This window comes from Drosophila arizonae, chromosome 3 (genome assembly GCF_054131065.1).
Source record: "Drosophila arizonae isolate 15081-1271.41 chromosome 3, UAZ_ARI_1.0, whole genome shotgun sequence".
NCBI lineage: Eukaryota > Metazoa > Arthropoda > Insecta > Diptera > Drosophilidae > Drosophila > Drosophila arizonae.
In genome coordinates this window covers 24957595-24978876 of record NC_142923.1, presented here as the reverse complement: position 1 = coordinate 24978876, position 21282 = coordinate 24957595, and the positions used below count along the sequence as shown (strand labels likewise).

At 37.4% G+C, this 21282-nt stretch overlaps 2 protein-coding genes and 1 long non-coding RNA gene across 3 annotated transcripts; 1 reads left to right on the top strand and 2 right to left on the bottom strand.

Annotated features, from left to right (window-relative positions):
• Window positions 1–118: 118 nt before the first annotated feature.
• On the bottom strand, window positions 119–2362 carry LOC149269942 (uncharacterized). The gene has a single exon (XM_089464060.1). The coding sequence runs from the start codon at window positions 1170–1172 to the stop codon at window positions 255–257; it is 918 nt and encodes a 305-aa protein (XP_089320186.1). The 5' UTR covers window positions 1173–2362; the 3' UTR covers window positions 119–254.
• Window positions 2363–2515: 153 nt separating this feature from the next.
• On the bottom strand, window positions 2516–19632 carry bib (MIP channel family protein big brain). The gene is made up of 5 exons (XM_018004860.2): window positions 19070–19632; window positions 16408–16574; window positions 13230–13356; window positions 5580–5787; window positions 2516–4334 (listed from the first exon to the last, which is right to left on the bottom strand). The coding sequence occupies exons 1-5, from the start codon at window positions 19258–19260 to the stop codon at window positions 2925–2927; spliced, it is 2103 nt and encodes a 700-aa protein (XP_017860349.1). The 5' UTR covers window positions 19261–19632; the 3' UTR covers window positions 2516–2924.
• Window positions 8856–9740, top strand: LOC149269941 (uncharacterized). Its single transcript, XR_016269283.1, has 2 exons — window positions 8856–9451; window positions 9545–9740. It is a non-coding gene; the product is annotated as an uncharacterized LOC149269941 (long non-coding RNA).
• Window positions 19633–21282: the final 1650 nt, after the last annotated feature.

Below are 21282 nucleotides of genomic sequence, written 5' to 3'. Positions count from 1 at the left end.
TATATATTCTGCCTTAAAATTATTTTCTTTGTGATTTCTTTAGGTATCCTAAAAAATATATAGTAATTATATTAAAATTTCTACAAATAAAAAAAAATAAAAAAATATTTCATTAAACTTTTTATTACTTTTTTATTTATTATATCTGAAACATATTGAGAAAATTATTTGGTGTATTTAAAATACATGACATTAATAATGTTTTAGAATGAAAGAAATAGCCCAACTTTTAACTTATCATACATCTCTTCATCTCAGTATAGAATTTCATAAGTGTTTAGCAGGGCAGGAAGTTTATCCTCCAGCTGCTCCTCGTCGAGAAACCCTTGCATGGAGGCAGTGAAATCGTTTAGTACTTGTATTAGGATGTCGGCATTTTCGGACTCTTGCTCAAGTACGGTCCACGATTTGCTGGCCAGGATGAGCGGGGCCAGATACTGCTCCAATTCATCCATGAGAAGGGTGCAGCGCTGCAATTCCACACTGTTCATCGATGGCAACAGCAGCGCAGCGACCTCAATGGGTGCATCCCTAGAGGGTAGCACGCAGGCCGCCCATATAACATTTCCGTGATAAAAGGTACGTTGTATGCGTATATAGCGTCCGGGGAACCGTTCGGCCAAGGACTTCTGGGGCAGCACGTTGGTCAATACGTTGGAGTTGACGATGTACAGTTGGTGGAAGTTCTTGAAGAACGTGTGGCTCGTAAACTGCTCCATGGAGGGCAGTTCGCTTATGGATCTCGAGTTTAATCGCCAGGGCGAATCAAAATCCAAAAGCATGACGGATCGGCTGTTATCGAAGCATAGATGACGACGGGCTTCAGTGAAATTATTCTTAAAGAATCCCAGCAGTTGCAGGGCATCGCAATCGGAAAGATGGTACACGTCTTTGGCTATCTGCAGATATTCGAGTAATTTCATTGTATTCCAATGCTCGGCCCGAATTTTGTTTGTCGCATAGCATCCATCGAACAGGCTAACTGACTCGAGCACCGGCAATACATTTGCTTTATTCAGTACGCTGCACGGATTGCTTAAATTCGTTATCTGAACCAGTCGGAGACGTTTTCGAATCGGAGTCGGCGATGAATTTGCAATGGCTATTTTCGTGCACAATGCCTTGGGGGACAGGCAACGGTCCGAGTTCAGAGTATAAAGACACCTTTGCATGGTTCAGATAGTCCACAGTTAAACTTTGGAAATAAAGTAAAGGCTTCGGGAGTGTTGTACAGTGCCTAAATTGGTAAATGATTTGCCACTTGTATAATTATGAAACACTGGAGGAAGAGTATTTTTTTTAACTACTCTAAAAATATTTAAATGCAAAAGAAGTGCTGCACAACTTTCGCAGTAGTGCTGCAAAGTGCGTGCATCAATCAAAGATAATTTACCACTTTGCATAATTGTGAAGCACTGCAGAAGGTGGCCAATTTTTTTCATAGCTGCTGTTAATTTATGCAAATACAATAGAAGCGCTTGAAAAGTACTGCAGAGTGCGTGCACTCTTATTATTTTCTAATTTGCATATTTATGCAGCACCTCGCCAAGGATACTTATTCTTCTGCGAACTTTCAAGCACAATTTGGCATTTTGGCTGTTATGATTTAAATGCAAAAAAGTACTGCGAATTTCCCACTTGGATATTTGTGCCGCTCTCTTGGAAGGAAATTTATTCCTCTACGGTGTTTGGATTATTTCTCCTTCTTAGCAAGTTAACTGTTAAGACATGATTTAAATACTGAAAATTTCCCATTTGGAAATTTAAGCCACATTGCCAGAAGGATGTTTAGTCTTCTGTGCAATTTTGTTTATTATAATTATTATGTTTATATATAGTATATATAGAAAATTGCATTTTATTCTTTCGCCCTATTCCAGATTCAGATTATAAATTCCCCATTTTGTAAAAAAAGTCGGTAGCTTTTTTTGCAAGCGCTAATTGAATTTAATTTAGATCAACATTTCTTTCTAGGTTACAGAACAGTTCTAGTATATATATGTATTTCTTTGTATTTATTATTAATACAGACTATAATACTTAAAAGTAATATAGAGCGTTTAATGGTTATTTTCTACGGTATATGCTATATAGATGTCGACTTTTCTGCTTATCCAGCCTAACATTTACATTTATATATGGTTAAGCTGTTAATGATAACATTTAAACTAAAGCCATCAGTATAGATGCAAATAGTATATATACATTTATTTTAAGAGCTTCTATATTAGAAAAAAAACTAAAATTAAAAGTAAAATTTAAGGATTCAAAAAAATAGGGTTGATAAAAGACTAAGTATGTATTTTCGAACTAATATTAGATCGTCTGCGATTCAGTCGAAAAATTTGGTTGACTATATAAAAATGTAATTCGATGTGGATTTAACTGAAATACGCAATTCCCTGATATTGGGATAACGAAATACAATATGAAAATAACAAAATAAAAGGAAGGGATTTTTTTAAGTTTAAGCAAATGGGTGAATATGTCTATGTCTATGTGACTGGTGAATATGTTATGCGATTTATGGATTATGAGCATTGTAATATTTTAGATGGATTATGGGCTATATAGTTATATATATGTTGCTTATGATAATCGATGTAGCTGCTGCTGCTAGGTATGAGTTCCTTCTCACTTGTCGTATGTGAATAATACATTGTGGCTATGTTTCGTCTGTCATCAGGTCTATATATATATATCTAATTCAACTGCACTTAAATGATTTTCTTTTTTAATTAAATTCTAGGACCTTGCGTACATTTCCTTTGGATGCCCGATTTACTCTTCTCTGGGAGCTAAAACAAGCTGCTCTGCTTGGCCAGGCTGCAGCTGTGCAGGGTCATGGTGCCCGTGGGATGAATTGCGAGGGCGGCGTGTATCGTTGGCGGCGGCGTCGTAACGGGGCCCCACGACAGCCGCTTTCAGTTCGGTCGCAACGGCAACATGCCATAATGTTGCTGATGTGTCTGCTGCTGTTGCTGTTGCTGCTGTTGCTGTTGCATCATCATTTGTTGCTGTTGCTGTTGCTGTTGCTGCTGCTGCTGTTGTTGCTGTTGTTGTGCTGTTGTTGTCGTGATCGTTGGGGGCATCTGGGATGTGGTATAGGTGACAGCACAGGCAGCCGACTGGGAGACAACGACGGGCGCGCTCACCTTGCGCTCCGACTGCGTTCGTATGGGCTGTGGATGCGCTGCATTGGGCTGCGGCGGTGGGGCGTACATCAGCATGGGCGGGGGCGGCGGCGAGGGCTCCACGCTGGGATGACGCGCTGGCGGCGTGACTGCCGAGCCATGATACGAGCCATACGAGCTGTCATCGGATTGCGCCGACTGGCCGCGATTGCGCGGACCGGTCATGCCATAGAGTTGCTGTTGCTGCTGCTGCTGTTGCTGTTGATCCCGACGTTCGAACTTGTGATTGCCGTCCAGGGGTGTGGGATTGTTGCGTGAGCCGTAGACCGGCTGGAAGCCCTGTGGTTGCGCCTGTGGCTCCGACATGTGCTGCTGCGGTGGCTGCAATTGCTGCTGCATGCCCACTGGCGCCTGTTGCTGCTGCTGTTGCTGTTGCTGCTGCTGCAATGGTTGCTGCTGTCCGCGCATAGAGCCGCGCATGGCATAGATGCTCTCGGTGCGCTGCTGCATCTGATTCTGCACGTTCTGATTCTGCAGATGCGAAGATTGGGTTGCCGAGACGGCCTGCTGGTGATGTTGCTGCTGCTGCTGCTGTTGCTGTTGCGTGCGCATGGGATAGAGACTCTGCGCTGGCACCAGTGGTCCGGGACGCGGCACAATGTCACGATTGATGGCCGTGTTGCTCTTGGCGTACACCGACTGCGAGCGATTCAAGTTGCTGCGCGTCAACGTGGGCGAGCGGCAGTAGAGCGAGCGAGTGCCGCCGTAGAGCGGCTCCTGCTGCTGCTGGTCGTACTTCGAGGAGAGCGGCGGTGCGGTGTACAGATTCTGACAGTAGTTGCCGGCTCCAGCGCCGACCACGCCCATGGGCGGCAAAGTGGCAGCGGCATGCTGAGCAGCTGTGGCCCCCGCCCCATTCGTCTGGCCGCGCGGATAGGTGCCCTGCGACTGCTGATACTTGTTCGGCTTCTCCATGTCCATGTCGTAGTTCAGCTCATCCTCGGAGTGTATGGAGCTGGAGTCGTTGTCAACGCTGCCCTTGCCATGGCGCGCGCTGCGTCGCGAGCTGAATATATGCTCATACACCAGGCCGGATGCCATGCCGCCGACGAGCGGACCAAACCAATACACCCAATGGTTATCCCATTTGTTCAGCACAAACGAAGGACCCAAGGAGCGCGCCGGATTCAGATAGGGCATCTGCAATGGAAGAAGAGGGAAAATGAGAGTGTTAGAAAGTGGAAAGAACGTGGAAATTGGGGGAGTCTAAAATGAGGCTAATTTGAATCTTGAATCTGAAGAGAAAGGAAATTGAATAAGGGATTTTATTTAAAGAGAATGCTGATTGTATGCTTTATATCTGTATATGTTTGGAACTGAGTTGAGCAGTGTATCACAATTTTTTTTCCCCAGTTAGTCAATATACTCTCACTGAAAAATATATTAAATATAGCCAGTGCCTAATTTTGAGTGAGCTTAATTAACTCGAACGTCTAATAAATAAATGGATATGTTTTAGCATACGAACGCTCTCGAAATTATTAAAGGCAAAGCTGATTCTCTCTGGCCTACGCGCAGTTTGGAAGCCGTTCCACATCTGTCTGCAGTCCGTATTAAGAGTAAAAACCGAGAAAATAAGCCACGTTGAAGTAATTTTGAGTTTTTGCATACTTTGAAATAAATATTAAAAAAAACCTGTTTTAAATCCAAAATTAGCATCTTTTGCATAGGCTACAAGTCAAATGCCTACCCCAATATATGTATAGATCTACATAAATAATAAAGCTTCAGTTATCAGTGACCAGTGAGTAATAAAACTTAATATGTATAAAGTATTTTTTCTCAAAAATCTTCGATTAGTTTTCAATTTTAAGAAATTCTTTCAGATTTTCAAAAATCATATATGAACAATGGAATTCCTAAAGAGCCAGCCTTGAAGCAGCTGCAGCAGCTCAAAGCCTTCAACATTTTTCAGTTTTCAACGAATTCCAATTCGGATAAATTGTCTAAAATTCATTTTAGGATTGCGTGTTCAATTATTATCGCAAGCCAGAAATCGTAATTCAAATCAATATAAATTTCATTTTTATTATGCGGCTTAAGAAAATAAAGAAAAGAAAAATAAATAAATAAACTGGCTAAATATTTGCTTTTAATTTCTGGACAGCAACGTTTCGAGACGCGCTCGACCCTGACTTGGGCTAAATTAATTATCTCGACCAATTTCTCGGTCCCTTTTGTTGACTGTGAGTGTGACTGGGTCTGAGTCTGGATCTGGGCCTGGTGCCTGGTGCCTGTCGTGCTGCGATTTTTGCACCATAAAATGCGCAAACGGCAGGTGCGTTTTTCGACTCTCGAGTCTGAAGTTGCGAGTTGAGAGTTTCGAGCCACTAGATTTTTGTGCTGTAGCATTCCTTTAAGCATCATTATCAATGTCAAACTTACCGACACAAAGCAACAGGCGCTGTATGCCGCACCGATGGCAAACGCCGAATTGCCCATGAACTTCTTAATGGCATCCGTGGAGACGAAATAGCAGAGCACCACGACAAAGGTGAGTATGAACTCAACACCGAAACGTTCCCAGGCGGCCAATGCGGCGCTGTGCGAGATTGCCGCCTGCAGATTGCCCTGATACCCCGGCACGGTGACACTGTAAAAATACGAGAAACAGAGAGAGAGAGAGAGAGAGAGAGAGTGAGTTTTATTATAATTTGGAATTGACTAAAGTTAACTAATCATATGCTCTAGATACTACAAAAACATATAGAATATTGTAACCCAAAGTTGAGCTCTTATGAGATTGCCTACAACAGTTTGTTCACCCCAGTTCACACACATACACATACGTATATGTATATATATGCATGGGTGGCACATAATTTAGATTGCCAAAGTTTCAATTGGCAAAAGTGACAAAAGTTGTTGCCTACGTCTAGGCTGTGCGCGGTATCAAAACTTTTTTTCGGTTCCTCCAAGATTTATGAACAATTTAACTTTTGCGTTACTACTAATGAGTTTACCCACATGCAGCTGCTCTCAATTTGGCTCTGTCAGAGTTAACTTTGTCCTCGGTTATAATTGAAATCGATCATATATCAAAGTTGAGTCTATAAGCTGATTTTGACACGCCTATTCAGTTTATTAGTTATTATTGAGCAATCGAATGATAAGAGGTAAAACATGAGTCTTAATTGAAAAATAAACACATTATTACAAATTTGATAAATTCAATTCATGATAATTTGTGTCAAATAATTAACATAATAAAAATAATTTGCTAGCTCGTCTCAATAAATAAATCTGCTTATCATAATAATACAAATATTTTATTATCTCTCTCAAATCAAGAAAATAATATTATATTGGTCTTTATGATAATTTAAACATTTCAAATTTTATTTTAGTAAAAAAAAAAGAAACATAAAATTCAATTCATGATCAAATCTATCGTATAAATATTTATATTTAAAAAAATATATGTTATTTTAACAGTTTAAAAAAAATTGTATATATTAAGAAAAATACAATTCATAATAATAATAAAAAAAAAGTCTAAGTAGTTTATCCACTACCTAAAGCTTGCTTAAATAAACTAATCCAAATAATTTCAAGTGTTTTCCTCTTTATAAAATGTTGAGTACAAAATTCCGCTGCCTAATGGAAAGCATAAAGAAACGCATATCGAAATATGTATGTGGTGTTGTTAAATGCATGTTAAATAAAACTATTTTCTTTATGTGGCTCAGGCACGCAAATAGAGAAAATTTACCGAATCCAAGTGCATAACAGTGTTGGTAAATCCCACACTTTTACACGTCATAAGTGTTGTTGAACAAATATTTGCGATGCTTTCTATAACAAGTGGGGAAGCGCACATTGCCGCAATGGCAATTGCACATCATCACCGGAACATTGAATAACTGTGAAAATCCGGAAATAAACGCTTTCGCAATGCACTTCAAAGTAGTTGAGCAAATAGTGGCGCAGTTGCAGCAAATGGCATTGAGTGGAGCAGCGAGTGAACGAGCGAGAGAGAGAGAGAGAGAGAGTCTGTCGGCAAGGATGCCAGAATAGCTAGTGAAAAGGTGAAGTATGCCGGCTTAGCGGCAATAAACACCAGCTTTGCTACCAAATAACTCTCTGCCAATAAAGAATAGTAAAGAAAACGTGCAAACAAAAAGCAGAAATATTTGAAAGACATTTGATATATGAAAAATATATATATAAATATTTATATGTAATATTTCATAGTCATATGCTGTGTGTACACAAAGTGCGGCTAGCCATAACAATTTTCCACTTGGCTGAAAGCTTATTCAAGTTCAGATCGCACCAAAGCAAGATATACATAATAAAGAAGAAGAAAGAGATGCTCTTTGTCACGATTGTAATAGCAATGGATAACTGCAATTAGTAGTTAGAGCTGACACGAATCAAAGACAATATATCGATGCTTAAGCAAAACGCCACATATGATCGATAGTTTGAAAAAAGTCGATATAAAGGACTTTTGAATAAATAAGGGAAATTAACTAATTAATCCCAACAAGGAATTAAAACTGGTACTAATTCAAAGCAACCAATCGATATACATTGCATAAACGATATGACACTGACTAACAAAATTTCACAAAAAGGACATTTGGAAAAGTAAGTACTAAATCGACATGACTGATTATAAAATGATAAATTTAAATACAACATTAAAGTTTATCCTTCTATGCTACCTCTGGCTCTAACACATACATCCATAAGATTATTAAATGCCTAACTTAAAGGAAATCATAGTAAAACATTGCTTTGCTTATGGCTGCCTTAGTTTGATTTTTGAGTTTATTTTCTTGTCCCGGCTTGTTTGCTCATAAATGTATAAAGTGCTAATTTTGCAGCAACAACAAACAATCAGCGAGCACACACACACCAGACACACAGTTACAGTTAAGTAGCAGGAAATAGCAAAATGTAGCCAGAAGTTTATGTGCCGTTAAGCTTAGCAGCTTCCCTTTGCTAACCGAACAAAATTGTTGGTGCACGATAAAAAGGCAAACAAACCAGAGAACAAGAGAAACAAGAAGCAGACACACCTACACGTACATACATACATACAGAAAGCTGCAAAAGTTGTGTGAAAAGGACACAAGCACACATTTCTTGCTGCCACATCCGTAATGAAGAGTGAGGTTATGTGCTGTGTGCAACACGCTGCAACTGTTTGCGGTTCGAGGTTTAAGGAATGACGGCTGAGGTCACCCGCTCCTCCTAGATGCCAAAGGGCACGTCAACCGGGACAAATACCTCTGGAAATTCACATACCAATCTGATATTGCAGCAAACATAATATTTACGTGCAACACTTGAAGCATTTATTATTGTTTTATCTGCAACAAATTTGCCAATTTCAATTGCGCTTTAATTGTATATTTAAGAGAAATTCATCATGCTGCAGCAGACAATGAAAATACCACATAAATATGCATGCGGTAAATGCAATTTATTCACTCTGCCACATGGCAATTAATTATAAATTTCAACGTGCAACAATTGACTCAAAATGTGCACCACAATCAAAGCAATCGACGGCAAGTGTGGCATATGCATAGAAGACGATCTTTGCGGTTGGATTGCACGCCTGGACCAGCTGTGCAATGTTTCATTTTTATTTGTTACTGTGTGTGTGTGTGTATGTGTGTGCAACAACCGGAAGCGGCGCACAGGATGCCATTTTCATGTTGCCAGCGATAAGCTGTTAGCGGGCGGCATCAAAAACGTAATTCAATTGCCTCTATGTGACACGAATTGATTTTGGGCAACTGGCCAGAAAGACGCCATGCCCCATGCCCCATGCCACATGCAACATGCCCCACATACGAATCGATAATGAAGGCACTGGCTGCGATTTCAGCTCCCTGGCGGCAGCTCGTTACGTTTCATTTCGTTTCGTTGCATTTTAAATTCAAATTTCGACTCGAAAATCCTGTTTTTTTTTGTATCTCTTTTTTTTGCTGTTGCTGTCAGAGGGAACTACTGTATTTTTTTTTCTCTTCTTTTCAATGTATGTTGTTTTTTTTTTTTTTTTTTGGGCGGCAGGTGTGCCTGGCAGGCTTTGAGCTCGTTTAAGTGCCCGACAGTTCCAGCTGCCCTTTCGTGCTGACCAACCAGCGAGCGGCAGCGACACGTGTTTGATTTCAAGTTTCTGTCGCATCCTGCGCAGGCGCAACCGAGAGGGAGCTGAGGACGCAGAAGGGATGGATCGGCGAGTAGATTGAAGACGAAGACGAAGATACAAACGACGTCGAGCTGAACAAAGGCCAATGGTAATTATGCAGTTTTGCTTGCTTGCTTTCTGGCGGTCTGGCGGCCTGGCGGGCTCAACCTGATTTTTATCTCTCATCATTTTTACTGAAAAGGCATATTTTGGAACGTGCTTGGCGCACGTTTTGTCGACGGTCAAGAATAAAAGCAAAATCCAAGCAAACCAACTCAAATATCCTCATTGAATATCCTCCAGAACGCAACGCGCATAACAATAACAACTAAGCAGGCGAGAGCCGGATATCGATACTTAAAAAAAAAAAAAAAAAAAGAAGAAGCAAAAACAACAAATGCATGCGGGCCACGCATGTCATGTTGTTATTTTGAAGAGTTTTTACTTAAAAGCAAAGTAAAGTAGAATATGTAAAAATAATAATAATAAAGCCTGCGCCTCAAGTGCCCCTTGGCTGCGTCTGACAATTGGCGTGGCGGCAATTGATATGTCACAGGGAGGAGGCTGAACAAGTGTCTGCATGGGCATGTTTCTATAGAGGAAATCTGTACATTATGATAATCATAATAAAATCATTTACATGTCAACCAACTCTTATCTCTAAACTACGCTACTGTTGGGATTTATGTGACTATCATCTATCGAGTTTTATTTCTACTGTTGGGACTCATATAGTTTATCTAGTATTTATGTTCGAGTTTCACTTCCTCTTTTCTAATTTCTAGGCATAATACATATTTGATATGTGAAATCAAAGAATAGAGATTTAATAAAAACGTCTCCTTTAAAAATTGCGTCTCATTAAAATACTACAAATAATATTATTACCCTGAGTTAAGCAGTTTACATATCTATTTATATTTTTACTTTATATTTTCCTACAAAATCTATAATTAATTCTTTGCAAGAATATCGAAAACTTGTATAAGCCGTTTAAAAGTAAACATTTCTTTGACTCTATTTCTTAAATTAAATTAAAAGCCAATTAAATAAATGTTCAAATAATAATTTAGCGCGAATTTTGTAAATGAAAATATTTTGGATTTGCAAATACTTTCCGTTACAAACGCGCGAAATCGAAAATCTCATTTAAATTGAAATTTAGCTGAAAGAATGAGAATATACCAAAATGATAGAAAATTTCCCTAGCGTTAGTAGCGCCACCTGGCGGCAAGGTGCAGCACATAACGTACTGCCTTTCAGCTATGAGTTAGAAAGAGACACGCGAACTTAAGGCAAATGGCTTAAAAGAGGAATACGCTTTAAAGAACAGTTATATTTATACAAAAGATTAAAGCTAAATTATTAATCTACATATTTTATATATTATATTATGCATTTTGCCATGGAAACCATTTACCTCGCAGCCCGCATTTTTATACGAAATTCAAACCTCTGCAGCTGTCTAAAGGAATTTCCAACTTTTTTCTCAGAAACCACAAGAATTCGCACTCAATTTCACGCATCGATTAGGCTGCGAGACATCGTTAGTTTTTGTATCGGCTTCAATCTCGGCTAGAAGCTCATCAATCAAACTGAGCCAAAAAATTCAACTCAACTCGAAAGACGCCCAAAAGCCACAAAATCGACTGCCAAATCTAAACCAATTAATCAACACACACGCACACACACACACTTTAAAATACTTTTGGAAACATATGTTTCGACTAAAAAACAACTGGAGCTGCCTGCGAGTGGAGACCCTTCCGCAGATACAAACTACATACATAAATGGAGTAAAAAGCAGGAGAAGATGCGAACCTGATCGGCCCTGGCAGCTGAAACATGTTTCATGGCTGCAGCGGCTACTCGGATTGCGCCACGGTAGAAAGTAAAGATGCCAATGCACTTAAAACAAAAAAATATACACATATATGTATGTGTACATATATAAATGTATAGCAAACACGAAAAAAAGGAGCCAAAGAAACAGATGTTGCACAGACCCAGAGCGAGTCAGGGGCACGCTGCGCAGGCGCATTAACTTTCCAAAAAGGAGTTCAACGTACAACAAAACCGAGCAGAGAAAAAAATTGGAGCGCTGCGCAGCAGCAAATATATATTTTTGGTTCTGCTTCATTGTTTATGCTCTATCTCTATATATATAGGGCGATATATATCTATCTATTGCCTTTGACGAGCACAAAGACTGATATTCCACACGCATATCCTGCGCAGTGTTTGTCAGCTAGGCATAAAAGACGCTGACAGGACCTACAAAGATTCGGATACGCACTGTAAGGAGTGCGTATGTGTGCATGTGTGTGTGTGTGTGTGTGTGTGTATCTAGGCAGCACATGTTGCCTGGCCTCGACAAAGGAAGGAATCCGGTCCTGACAGCAAACGCATTTTCAACAAAAATGGGAAATCACGTCGGCAGATGTTTTCGCCCTAGCTGAGATAAACGTGGGAGTAGGAGAGAGACCGAGAGAGAGAGAGAGAGTAGGAGAGTGAGCTCAACTCCTAGCTAAGTTACTACCTGCGCTCTATGCAGGTGCTTACAGCTCTGTGCATGCATGTGTGTGTGTGTGCGTAGGATAGAGCATTTTACCTGCATATCCTATTTATACATTCCTCTGGCTGTTCCCCTATTTATTTCGATTTCTTCTTCATCTTTCTTATTTTTTTTTTTGCACACACAAACTACGTATTTCCTGTAAATGATTTTTGGGCAAAGTGTGTCCTTTTGGTACAGTCACCGCATCGGCCGTTAGGATTTTCGAGTGACATTGAGCACCTTGTTGAATTTAATTCGGAAATTGCTATTAGCACAGGCATATCCTGTCCCAAGCTCGGGTCGAACATACATACTTTTACAACGAAATGAATTTCATGCTCAGTGGACATTTTATATGGAAATTTGTAACTGGGCGTTATTAAAGCACCATCAAGTGAGGGCGAGGCCGTCGGCGTTGGATCGAGTGCTCTGAAGTCATTTGGAAATACTTGGAATCTTATTGCAGACAGACCCAAGTACTTGCTTTTGGCAATTCATTTCTGATTACACTTAGCCAAAAAATGATGTTATTAAACTAAATGAGTATTTCTTATTGTTATTAGACTACATAATTATGAAATTAATTAATTTATTAAAATTAATCTATGTGATTATTGTTTATTGAATCATATATGTAATTTAAAGCCTTTGAATTAATAATCAAGTTCTCTTTATGAAGATTTTAAGTTAAAACTGAACAATTTATCAAAGAGAGATTTTTATAGAAAATTTCTAAATGTTTGCTTCTTGTTAATATTGTTATAATTTATCTTAATCTTGTTAATATTATTATAATTTACAATTAATTTTTTATATTTATTTTATTTATTTTTTATATATATTATATTTATGTATATATAATAAATATAAAAAATATATACATAAATATAATACCATATATTTTTAGATCAATTTTTAAATTTTTGTTTGACTACTAAATTTGCTATATGTATTTTACATGAATTGCTCTACATTTTATTAAGTGGAAGGATAGTCTGATAGTTTTTAATATATGTATATCAGAGGTAGTTTCAAACTAAAAATCCTATATTATACAAATATATTTGCTAAAAATGAATTATAATATATTATAAGCTCCTGCCCAGCAGCGATATAGCCAAGGACTTAGGACTATAAAAAATATACACAATTAGATATTTTAAATTATACTAACATTTCAAAGTTAAAAAAAACTCTAGTTATCGCAGGATATTTACTTATTTAAAGTATAAATTTTCTATAATTTAAAAAACCTCATTAAATTCATCAAATTCATCATTAATCATCAAATCTATTGCATGAATAATTCGATAATATTTGTGTGACTTACCCATAGAGCAGAGCGGCACCCGCAATGCCTCCGCCGCATTGGGCGGTCATGTACATCGCCGCACGTATGGGGGAGATGCTGCGGATAACGCAGCAGGCCAAAGTTACGGCGGGATTGATGTGAGCGCCTGTGGTGCGAGAGTAAAAAAAAAAATTTGGATAAGTGGATTAATCATTAAATATTTAACAAGAAAGGAAGAGTGGCAAACGATCCAGGTGGATTATGCTCAGAAAAAAGTAAAAGTTGTCAGAGAAAGTTTATAATATAATGAGGTCTATGCAGATGGGAAAATCATATAAAGTATAGCTAGAATAGAACTTTAAGCGAAATGAAATTTTTAATTAGATTACTATTAACTGTATTCTATTTTATAAATAAAATTTTGCATTCTCCTGCTTCTTTGTCAGATGTGTTTATTTTCAGTTCAATCTATTATAAAACTATATATATGGTGTGCATCCCCTCTCGCTCTGAAAACCGTTAAATAACATTTTGACACTTTCGTGGAATATTATTTTTTATGTTCTGGATTGAGGGACTGTGCTCATAACTTAATGTGCAGCCAATTGGCTGTGAAAAGGAAAACATATAACATATATATGCGCATACACTTATATATATTTACAGTTATACAGAATGCAACTTAAAGGCGAAATCAAGAACACATGTTCTCCCTACACACGTACGCCCTGGCCCCAACTTCCCCGCCTTTTGTGGCAACATTTAATTGCCCCGAATGTCAACGCAGATGAACAAATACACGAGGAAGTTGTACAGAGAACAGTGAGAAATGACAGAGAGGCCAGTGCAAGTGCGCCCGCCACAGATAAGAGCGTCTCCTCGGCTGAGTGCAGCCAAGGCGCTTGAAAAAGCAAAGGGGAGCCGCAGCAGGAGTGGGAGCCGAGGGGCAGGAGACGGAATCGCAGACGCGGGCGACAACCACAGTGCGTTGGCTTTTCGAAAATTACAAAAAAAAAAAATAGAGAGAATAAAATACATAAATATAAAAAGAAAACAAATAGTAAAATTGATGTGGGGCGTAGCTGACTGCATAATACTCGCGCAAGGTTCAAAGAAATATAAAATGATTAAAAACGGGGTATTCCTAACTACTACATACTCGCGTAAAGTTCGATGAAATATAAAATTTTACATATTAAATTATATAAAAATTATTTAAAGTTGAGCGAAATAAAAATAGACAACAAATAGAATAGTTAAGGGGAAGCTAAAATTACTGCTTAAGACTTGTGCGAAATTCAATGATATAAAATTAAATTTAAATTAAAAAAATTATTGTTATATTTAAAAAACAAAGAAAAATAAATAAATAAAAAATTATGAATGACATATAAATAATAAATAACATACAAAATGTATAGATTTAGAAATATATATATATATAGAAATATTATATAGAAAATTAAAAATAAAACAACTAAAAAATACATATGAAAGACTCTACATCAAAGTACTGCAATATTATTTTATTAATTCAATTTGAAATTATAAATTTGAAATTATAAAAATATTTTCCAATTTTCCCAACAGGCATCAAGAATTGGGTATATATTAAATTTTTAGGTATATATCTATTTGATAAAATTCTTAAAACTTTCTAAAGTTTCAAAATATCTCAAGCTCTGGTCTCTGGGCCTACTTAAAGCTTCGACTCTCTAGCTTTAAGTCTTTCGGAAATTATTACAGGCAAACCTATATACTCCTTTCAATAGGTGACGCCGCACAAAGACCCAACGAAATATATGTGAAATGGGGTTCTTGTGGCTGTTGCTGCTGCTGCTGCTGCTGTTTGGTTGGTGGCAACGAAATTCCCACGGCAGAGTTTGTAGACCCTCAACAGCAACAACAACAAGCAACATGCAACACTTGTCGCCTGTTTATTCGTCTGTTTGTTTTTGTCTTTGTTATACCCTGAACCCATTGAAAATGGGAAATCAGGGTATAATGGTTTTGTTGAAATGTATGTAACAGGCAGAAGGAGGCGTGGCAGACCCCACAAAGTATATATATTCTTGATCAGGGCGACGAGCTGAGTCGATTTAGCCCTGTCCGTCTGTCTGTCTGTCCGTCTGTCCGTCTGTCCGTCCGTCCGTCTGTCCGTCTGTCCGTCTGTCCGTCTGTCCGTATGTTTGAACGCGTCGATTTCCGAAGATATAAGAGCTAGAGACTTGAATTTTTTTTTTAAATGACCGTATATACAGCGCGGACGTCGAGTTTGCTTTTAAAATTCGATAAATCATCCCGTTATGTTTTTATCGAGTAAAAACATTCAAGTTCAAATCAGGTGCCTCTATAGCTAATTGTGAATGATTTTTCTTTTTTCAAATTTCTCAAATATTCAATATAATATGTAGATCATATGCTGAAAGTTTCATTAAATTCCGTTCAGTCAAAAATTAATAAAAAATAATCAAATATTTGGCCAATTAACAAACGCACGTGCAGCAGCTACAACAAAAACATTCGTTGAATCACATCAGCTGTTAGTTTCGTTTAGTTTTGGTAGATGGCGCTGCAGCAGTGAATCTATTTGAGTTTTGCCAGCGCCACCAGCAGGAGTGGGGTGGCCTAGTGTGTTAGGTGCATGACGCTCGATCAAGAAGTCGCGGTTCGAATCCCGATCGGTGCAACACTGATGTTTTTTTTTTTTAATTGTTTCAAAATATTTTTATATTTTCATAAATACGTTTTCTATTTAATTTATATTTTTAAATACACCGAAATTGAAATTTTAACTATACTTTATGTGCGTTTTTAATAGTTTGGTTATTCTAGCAGATTCTTAGAATCACATCAGCAGTTAGTTTCGTTTAGTTTTGGTAGATGGCGCTGCAGCAGTGAATCTATTTGAGTTTTGCCAGCGCCACTAGCAGGAGCGAGGTGGCCTAGTGTGTTAGCAGCATGACGCTCGACCGAGGAGTCGCGGTTCGAATCCGGGTCGATGCAACTGATGTTAATTTTTTTTTAATTATTTCAAAATATTTTTATATTTTATTAAATGAGTTTGGTATTTTATTTATATTTTTAAATACATCGAAATTGAAATTTCAGCCATACTAAATGAGCATTTTTATTTGTTGGGTTCAGGGTAGTATCTAGTCGAGCACTCTCGACTAGAGTTTTCTTACTTGTTTTTGTTTTTGTTTCGTTGGCTTACCCGATATATGCAAAAAGCACTGTGTTAATGTTGCCATCGCCAAGCCGGAGGCGAGCGCCGTGGCCAGGAGCACGGATGAAACACTGGCACCCACACCGGCGCCCGCCGCAGCGCCGCATACGATGAACACATAGAGGAACGAGGCGAGGCACTCGCTGATGATGGATCTGCAAGAAGAGGCAAAGAGGAAGGCGGGTTAAAGCAAGACACTTCAGTTGGGGCATGTCATTTCATATGATTTAAGTAAATATTCAAGAAATTATGTTGCGCTACAAATTGCAAACACAATGTGCGCCTTGTTCGAGCCCAATGACAATTATGCAGAGATAGAGGGATAAGGAGAGAGAGAGAGAGAGAGAGGGACAGAGAGATGGGGGCAGTTAGCTTTGAGGTTCCGCAACCGAAAAGCCAACAGAGACTGAGACTGAGAGACAGCAGCTGCGGATTGCCCGGGGTCGTCGTCGTCGTCGTCGTTGCTGGACAACCAGAAAACATAAAAAACAAATGGACAACGCCCTCCATGACAGCAGGCAAATACTGCTCCTCTGCCCTCTCCTGCTGCTCCTCCTGCTGCGCTACTCTTCAGCCCCTGCACCCACTCCACCTCCTTCTGCTGCGCCTCCGCCTTCTCTTACTCTGTCCCTCCAGTTCTCTGCTCCCCCCACCCCTCCTCCTGCTACTCCCACTCCTCCTTGCTCCCTTTGCATTTTTGCGATAACGAAAAAATCAAACAAACTGCTGCGATGGCAACATAAACATTGCCAGCTCCAGCTGCAATTTGGTTTGCCAGAACTTTGCATTTGTTAATTTCCATCAAATTTCTTGTTTGACTTTTGCATTATTCCGCTGCTCCCTAATTGGCGCTCCTACTCGGACTCTAAAATATATATATATACAAAATATATATATGTATATATTCATTATATATATAATTTTTTTTTTTGAATAACTGCTGTCACGGACATACGCAGTTTATTTGAGGCGAATTTTCGTTTAAATTTAAAAAATGTACAAAAATAATTAATGTAAGCCAACAAAGGCGAAGAAGAAGAAGAAGAGGAGGAGGACCAGCAGGAGAACTTATTTAAACTGCGCTGTCCAGAGCATTGCTGCAATTTAATTACTTTATGGACTTTTAATGAAGCGGGCATTAAATTCATATATAAAACTGACCGTCAGCAGATATTTGAAGGAAAACGATTACAGGACGGTAATAAAAATTCTTAAAAGCTAAGCTGCATTTTAATTATATTAAAAACGGTTTAACTAGATGAAAGTATCAGAAATCGTTTATGGATTTAAAAGCTAAGGAATTAGAAATGGTTATAGAAGGATTGCTTAACACAATGAGATAAATTGTTATATTTTATATTTATTATATTATTATTACAGTAGTAATAAATATATGATTAAATAAATATGTCATAATTTAATAAAAATTGTATTCTGTTAAACAATTTTTATATTATCATTAATTTAATTTATATGACCCGTTTAATAATTATTTAAATAAAAGTTTTTAAGCTTTCTAATTAAATATTTTCATATTTTTTTGTTCGGGGTTTTTTTTTTTATTTTCCTAAGAAGCTTTAAATATAATTAAAATTAAAATATATATTATATTAAAATTTATAAAAAATATATTTGTGTCTTTTTTTTTAATATTTAAAATAAAGAATTACGAAAATATTTATTTTTATTATTTGCGAGCAAATCAAAGATTTGCATAAATATATAAATATAAGCTACAAAATTTGAAAATTTGTTATATGTACTTTTTAAAATAAAATTCAGGAAATTTAGTTTTTTTATTGATATATATAAAAATATATAAAACCTGAGCAATTGAATAAGACAAAAATAAATGCATTTAGAAAACTAAACAACAAATTTTGAGGAAAAGGTATATGTTAAAAATATATATATATATATATATATATATATATATATAAATTAATATAAATCAATAAAAATAAAAACACTACAAAAATAAACACTAAAAATTTAGTTTCCTGAAGAAATGCAAATGTGATCATATAAGTATATATAAATGCCAAATGAGTCTGACTAACAAATACCCTGTAGCCAAACTCTATATACTCACTCAACATGCAAATCTGGCAATAATTTCTATAATCGCTATTATCGATTATAAGAGAATTAATTGATTATTAATTAACCGAACCGACTTCAATAAATATTCATAAATGCCAAAAAGAATTAAAATAGTCTAGAAAATACCTTAATCATGAAAGTCTAAAATTAACTGCATAATCGTAATAAATTTGTTTAACCATATCAATGCGATTATCAAAATTAACTGAACTGACTTCCATTTTAATTAATTGACATTCCCTTATGAATAAATATTTGTCATTGTTTGGCCACAAATGTCTCCAAGATCCAGACAGACAGACACAAAGACAAACCACTTAAATTTCACTTAGTTAAGCATCACAGTACAGTACAGCTGGCTGGCCGTCCGACTGTCTGTCTGCCTCTGCATTAAGCACGCAAAGCCACAAAAGTTAGAATTCACAATAAACAATAAAGGCGGGGGAACAAAGCGAATGATAATGACTACAGTTGTGGGCGGACTGACTGACTGACTGACTGACTGCTAATGCTAATGCTAATGGCTCAGATGCTGTCGAATGCCCACCTCCAGAACTCCAGGGTGCGTATCTCGGCCTGCATGCTCCGCTTGGGCACCTGCAGGGTGCTCGAGAGGCGATTGTTGATGGCGTTGCCGTGCGAATCCTTGCGCATCGCCTCCAAGCGCTCAAACAATGTGACTATATGGTAGTCTATATTGTGCTCCAGCGGCATTGTGTGCAGGCTCTCGTCAGCCATGGTGCGTGTGTGTATGGGTGTGTGAGAGCTTTGTTTATCTTTTCGATTAGAGTTGATGGAACTGACTCCGATTTCCGTTTTGTGTATTGTTTTGCTTTTAGTTTTGATTACGCGCAAACACGCGCGACAAATGAATTAAACGAAACTGTCTTAGGCAAACATTTTGCACCAGAAAACTTTGCACTCGCAAATTGCACTCAATTGATTTCAATTGCAACGACAAGCGGCGAGTCGAAGTTTTTGAACGTTTTTTAACCGTTTCAGATTATTGGATTCGACGCGAGAACACGACCGTACACAAGTGCGAGCTGCGAGCGAATGTCGAACAAGTTGACGGCAAGAATCCACCATCAGCAACATGAGCTGCAGCAAAGCCACCACCACTGCCAGTACTGCCCACACCACCAACGCAGAGCATTGTCTGTGGCTCTGTGTTGAATATGCAGCCCTCGCAGTGTGGTGAAGTTGAGTATACGTGCATAAGCCGAAACACAGGCAACCTGTTGGTCAGCCAACCAGTGTTGCCGAAACTTTTTCAGTAAAAGTAGCAAAACCAAGGGCTGAAAGTAGCTAGAAGTAGCCAACTTTCTTCTAAAATAGCTGAAAAAGTAGCAAATAAGAAAACAGTGCTGTTTTTTTCATAAAAAGTCAACTTTATTAATTTAATTCCGATAATATCTCATCTATGACCACCAACTGGTAATTTTCACCATTGTCGCTTTTATAATTTGCCTTTTTAAGGTAGTTGAGTGGAGCGCTATACTCATAGCAACATTTGCCATGTCGGCGTAATCCATATCTTTTGTAGACATACAATCTTAATGAAACTTTCAAAACGTGATCATATAGTTAAAATGTGTGTACATTCCAAAGCACAAGTCTCTAGTACTTGAAATGCGTTTTTTACAAAATGGCGGCGAAGAGGGTGTGGTATCCAAAATTATACCCTGATTTCCCATTTTCTGATTAATTGATAAGAAATGAATTTTGCATAACATATTAGAAAGTCTACCTATTCTTCAGTTGTAGTATTAATTCTACACAAAACTTAGTACATTTAAATCATTTACATTTAAAAAGTATCGAATCCAATTTTGTTATAAGTTCGCTTGTATTTTAGCTAAATGTAATATTTGAAAATAGCCAGATTTGTAGCTAATAGCTGTTTGAAAATTTGTGTAGCAATCGGCCTTAAAAAGTAGCCAGATCTAGCTACAAAATAGCTGATTCGGCAACACTGCAGCCAACTGTCATTGTCGATGATGTTGCTGACGAACGTCATGATGACGATGTTGCTGAGCATAATGATGCCGTTGTTGGTGGTGGATGTTTTTTTCTTTTTTTCGGCAACTGGCAACATAATGAAAGCGCGCTCGTAACTTGATTATGCAGCTATGATCAATAACACTGATTTCACGGGCAGGCAACAATAACAGCAGCAACAACAACAACAACGCACTCAAAGGCGAACTCCCAGGCAGCTCAAGCATCTGCTGGATGCTGGTCTCAGCTTTCGGTGAATATACATAAGTATGATGCTCTTTGATTTTACGGTACATTAATAAAAATTTATATAATATTGAGCAATCGAGACAGGCAGGATATAGCTTAGGGTGATTCGTAGAGGAATTTCAACTAAGAAATTAATTAGTGTAAATGTTGTATTTTAAAACATTAAAAATATTGAAAAAAAAAAAAAAATAAGTTTACGTTTTTGAAATAAATAAAAGCAGATTTAAAAGTAAAATGAAAATTAAAAGCATAATTTCTTAATTTTTAATTTGAATGCTATATTAAGAAAAAGGTTTTTGCGACCGATAGTAGTAACTGAATCTAATTTTAAAATAAATCAATGAATTTATATTTGTATATAGAATTAATTGAAAATATGCTTATGGAAAATTAATATGATTAAAAATTTATACAAAAATGTATTAAATATTATTGAGGATTTAAATTTCTCAAAAATGGAACATGGATATAAAAATAGATAAATTTGGACTAAATGACATTCCTTTCTTA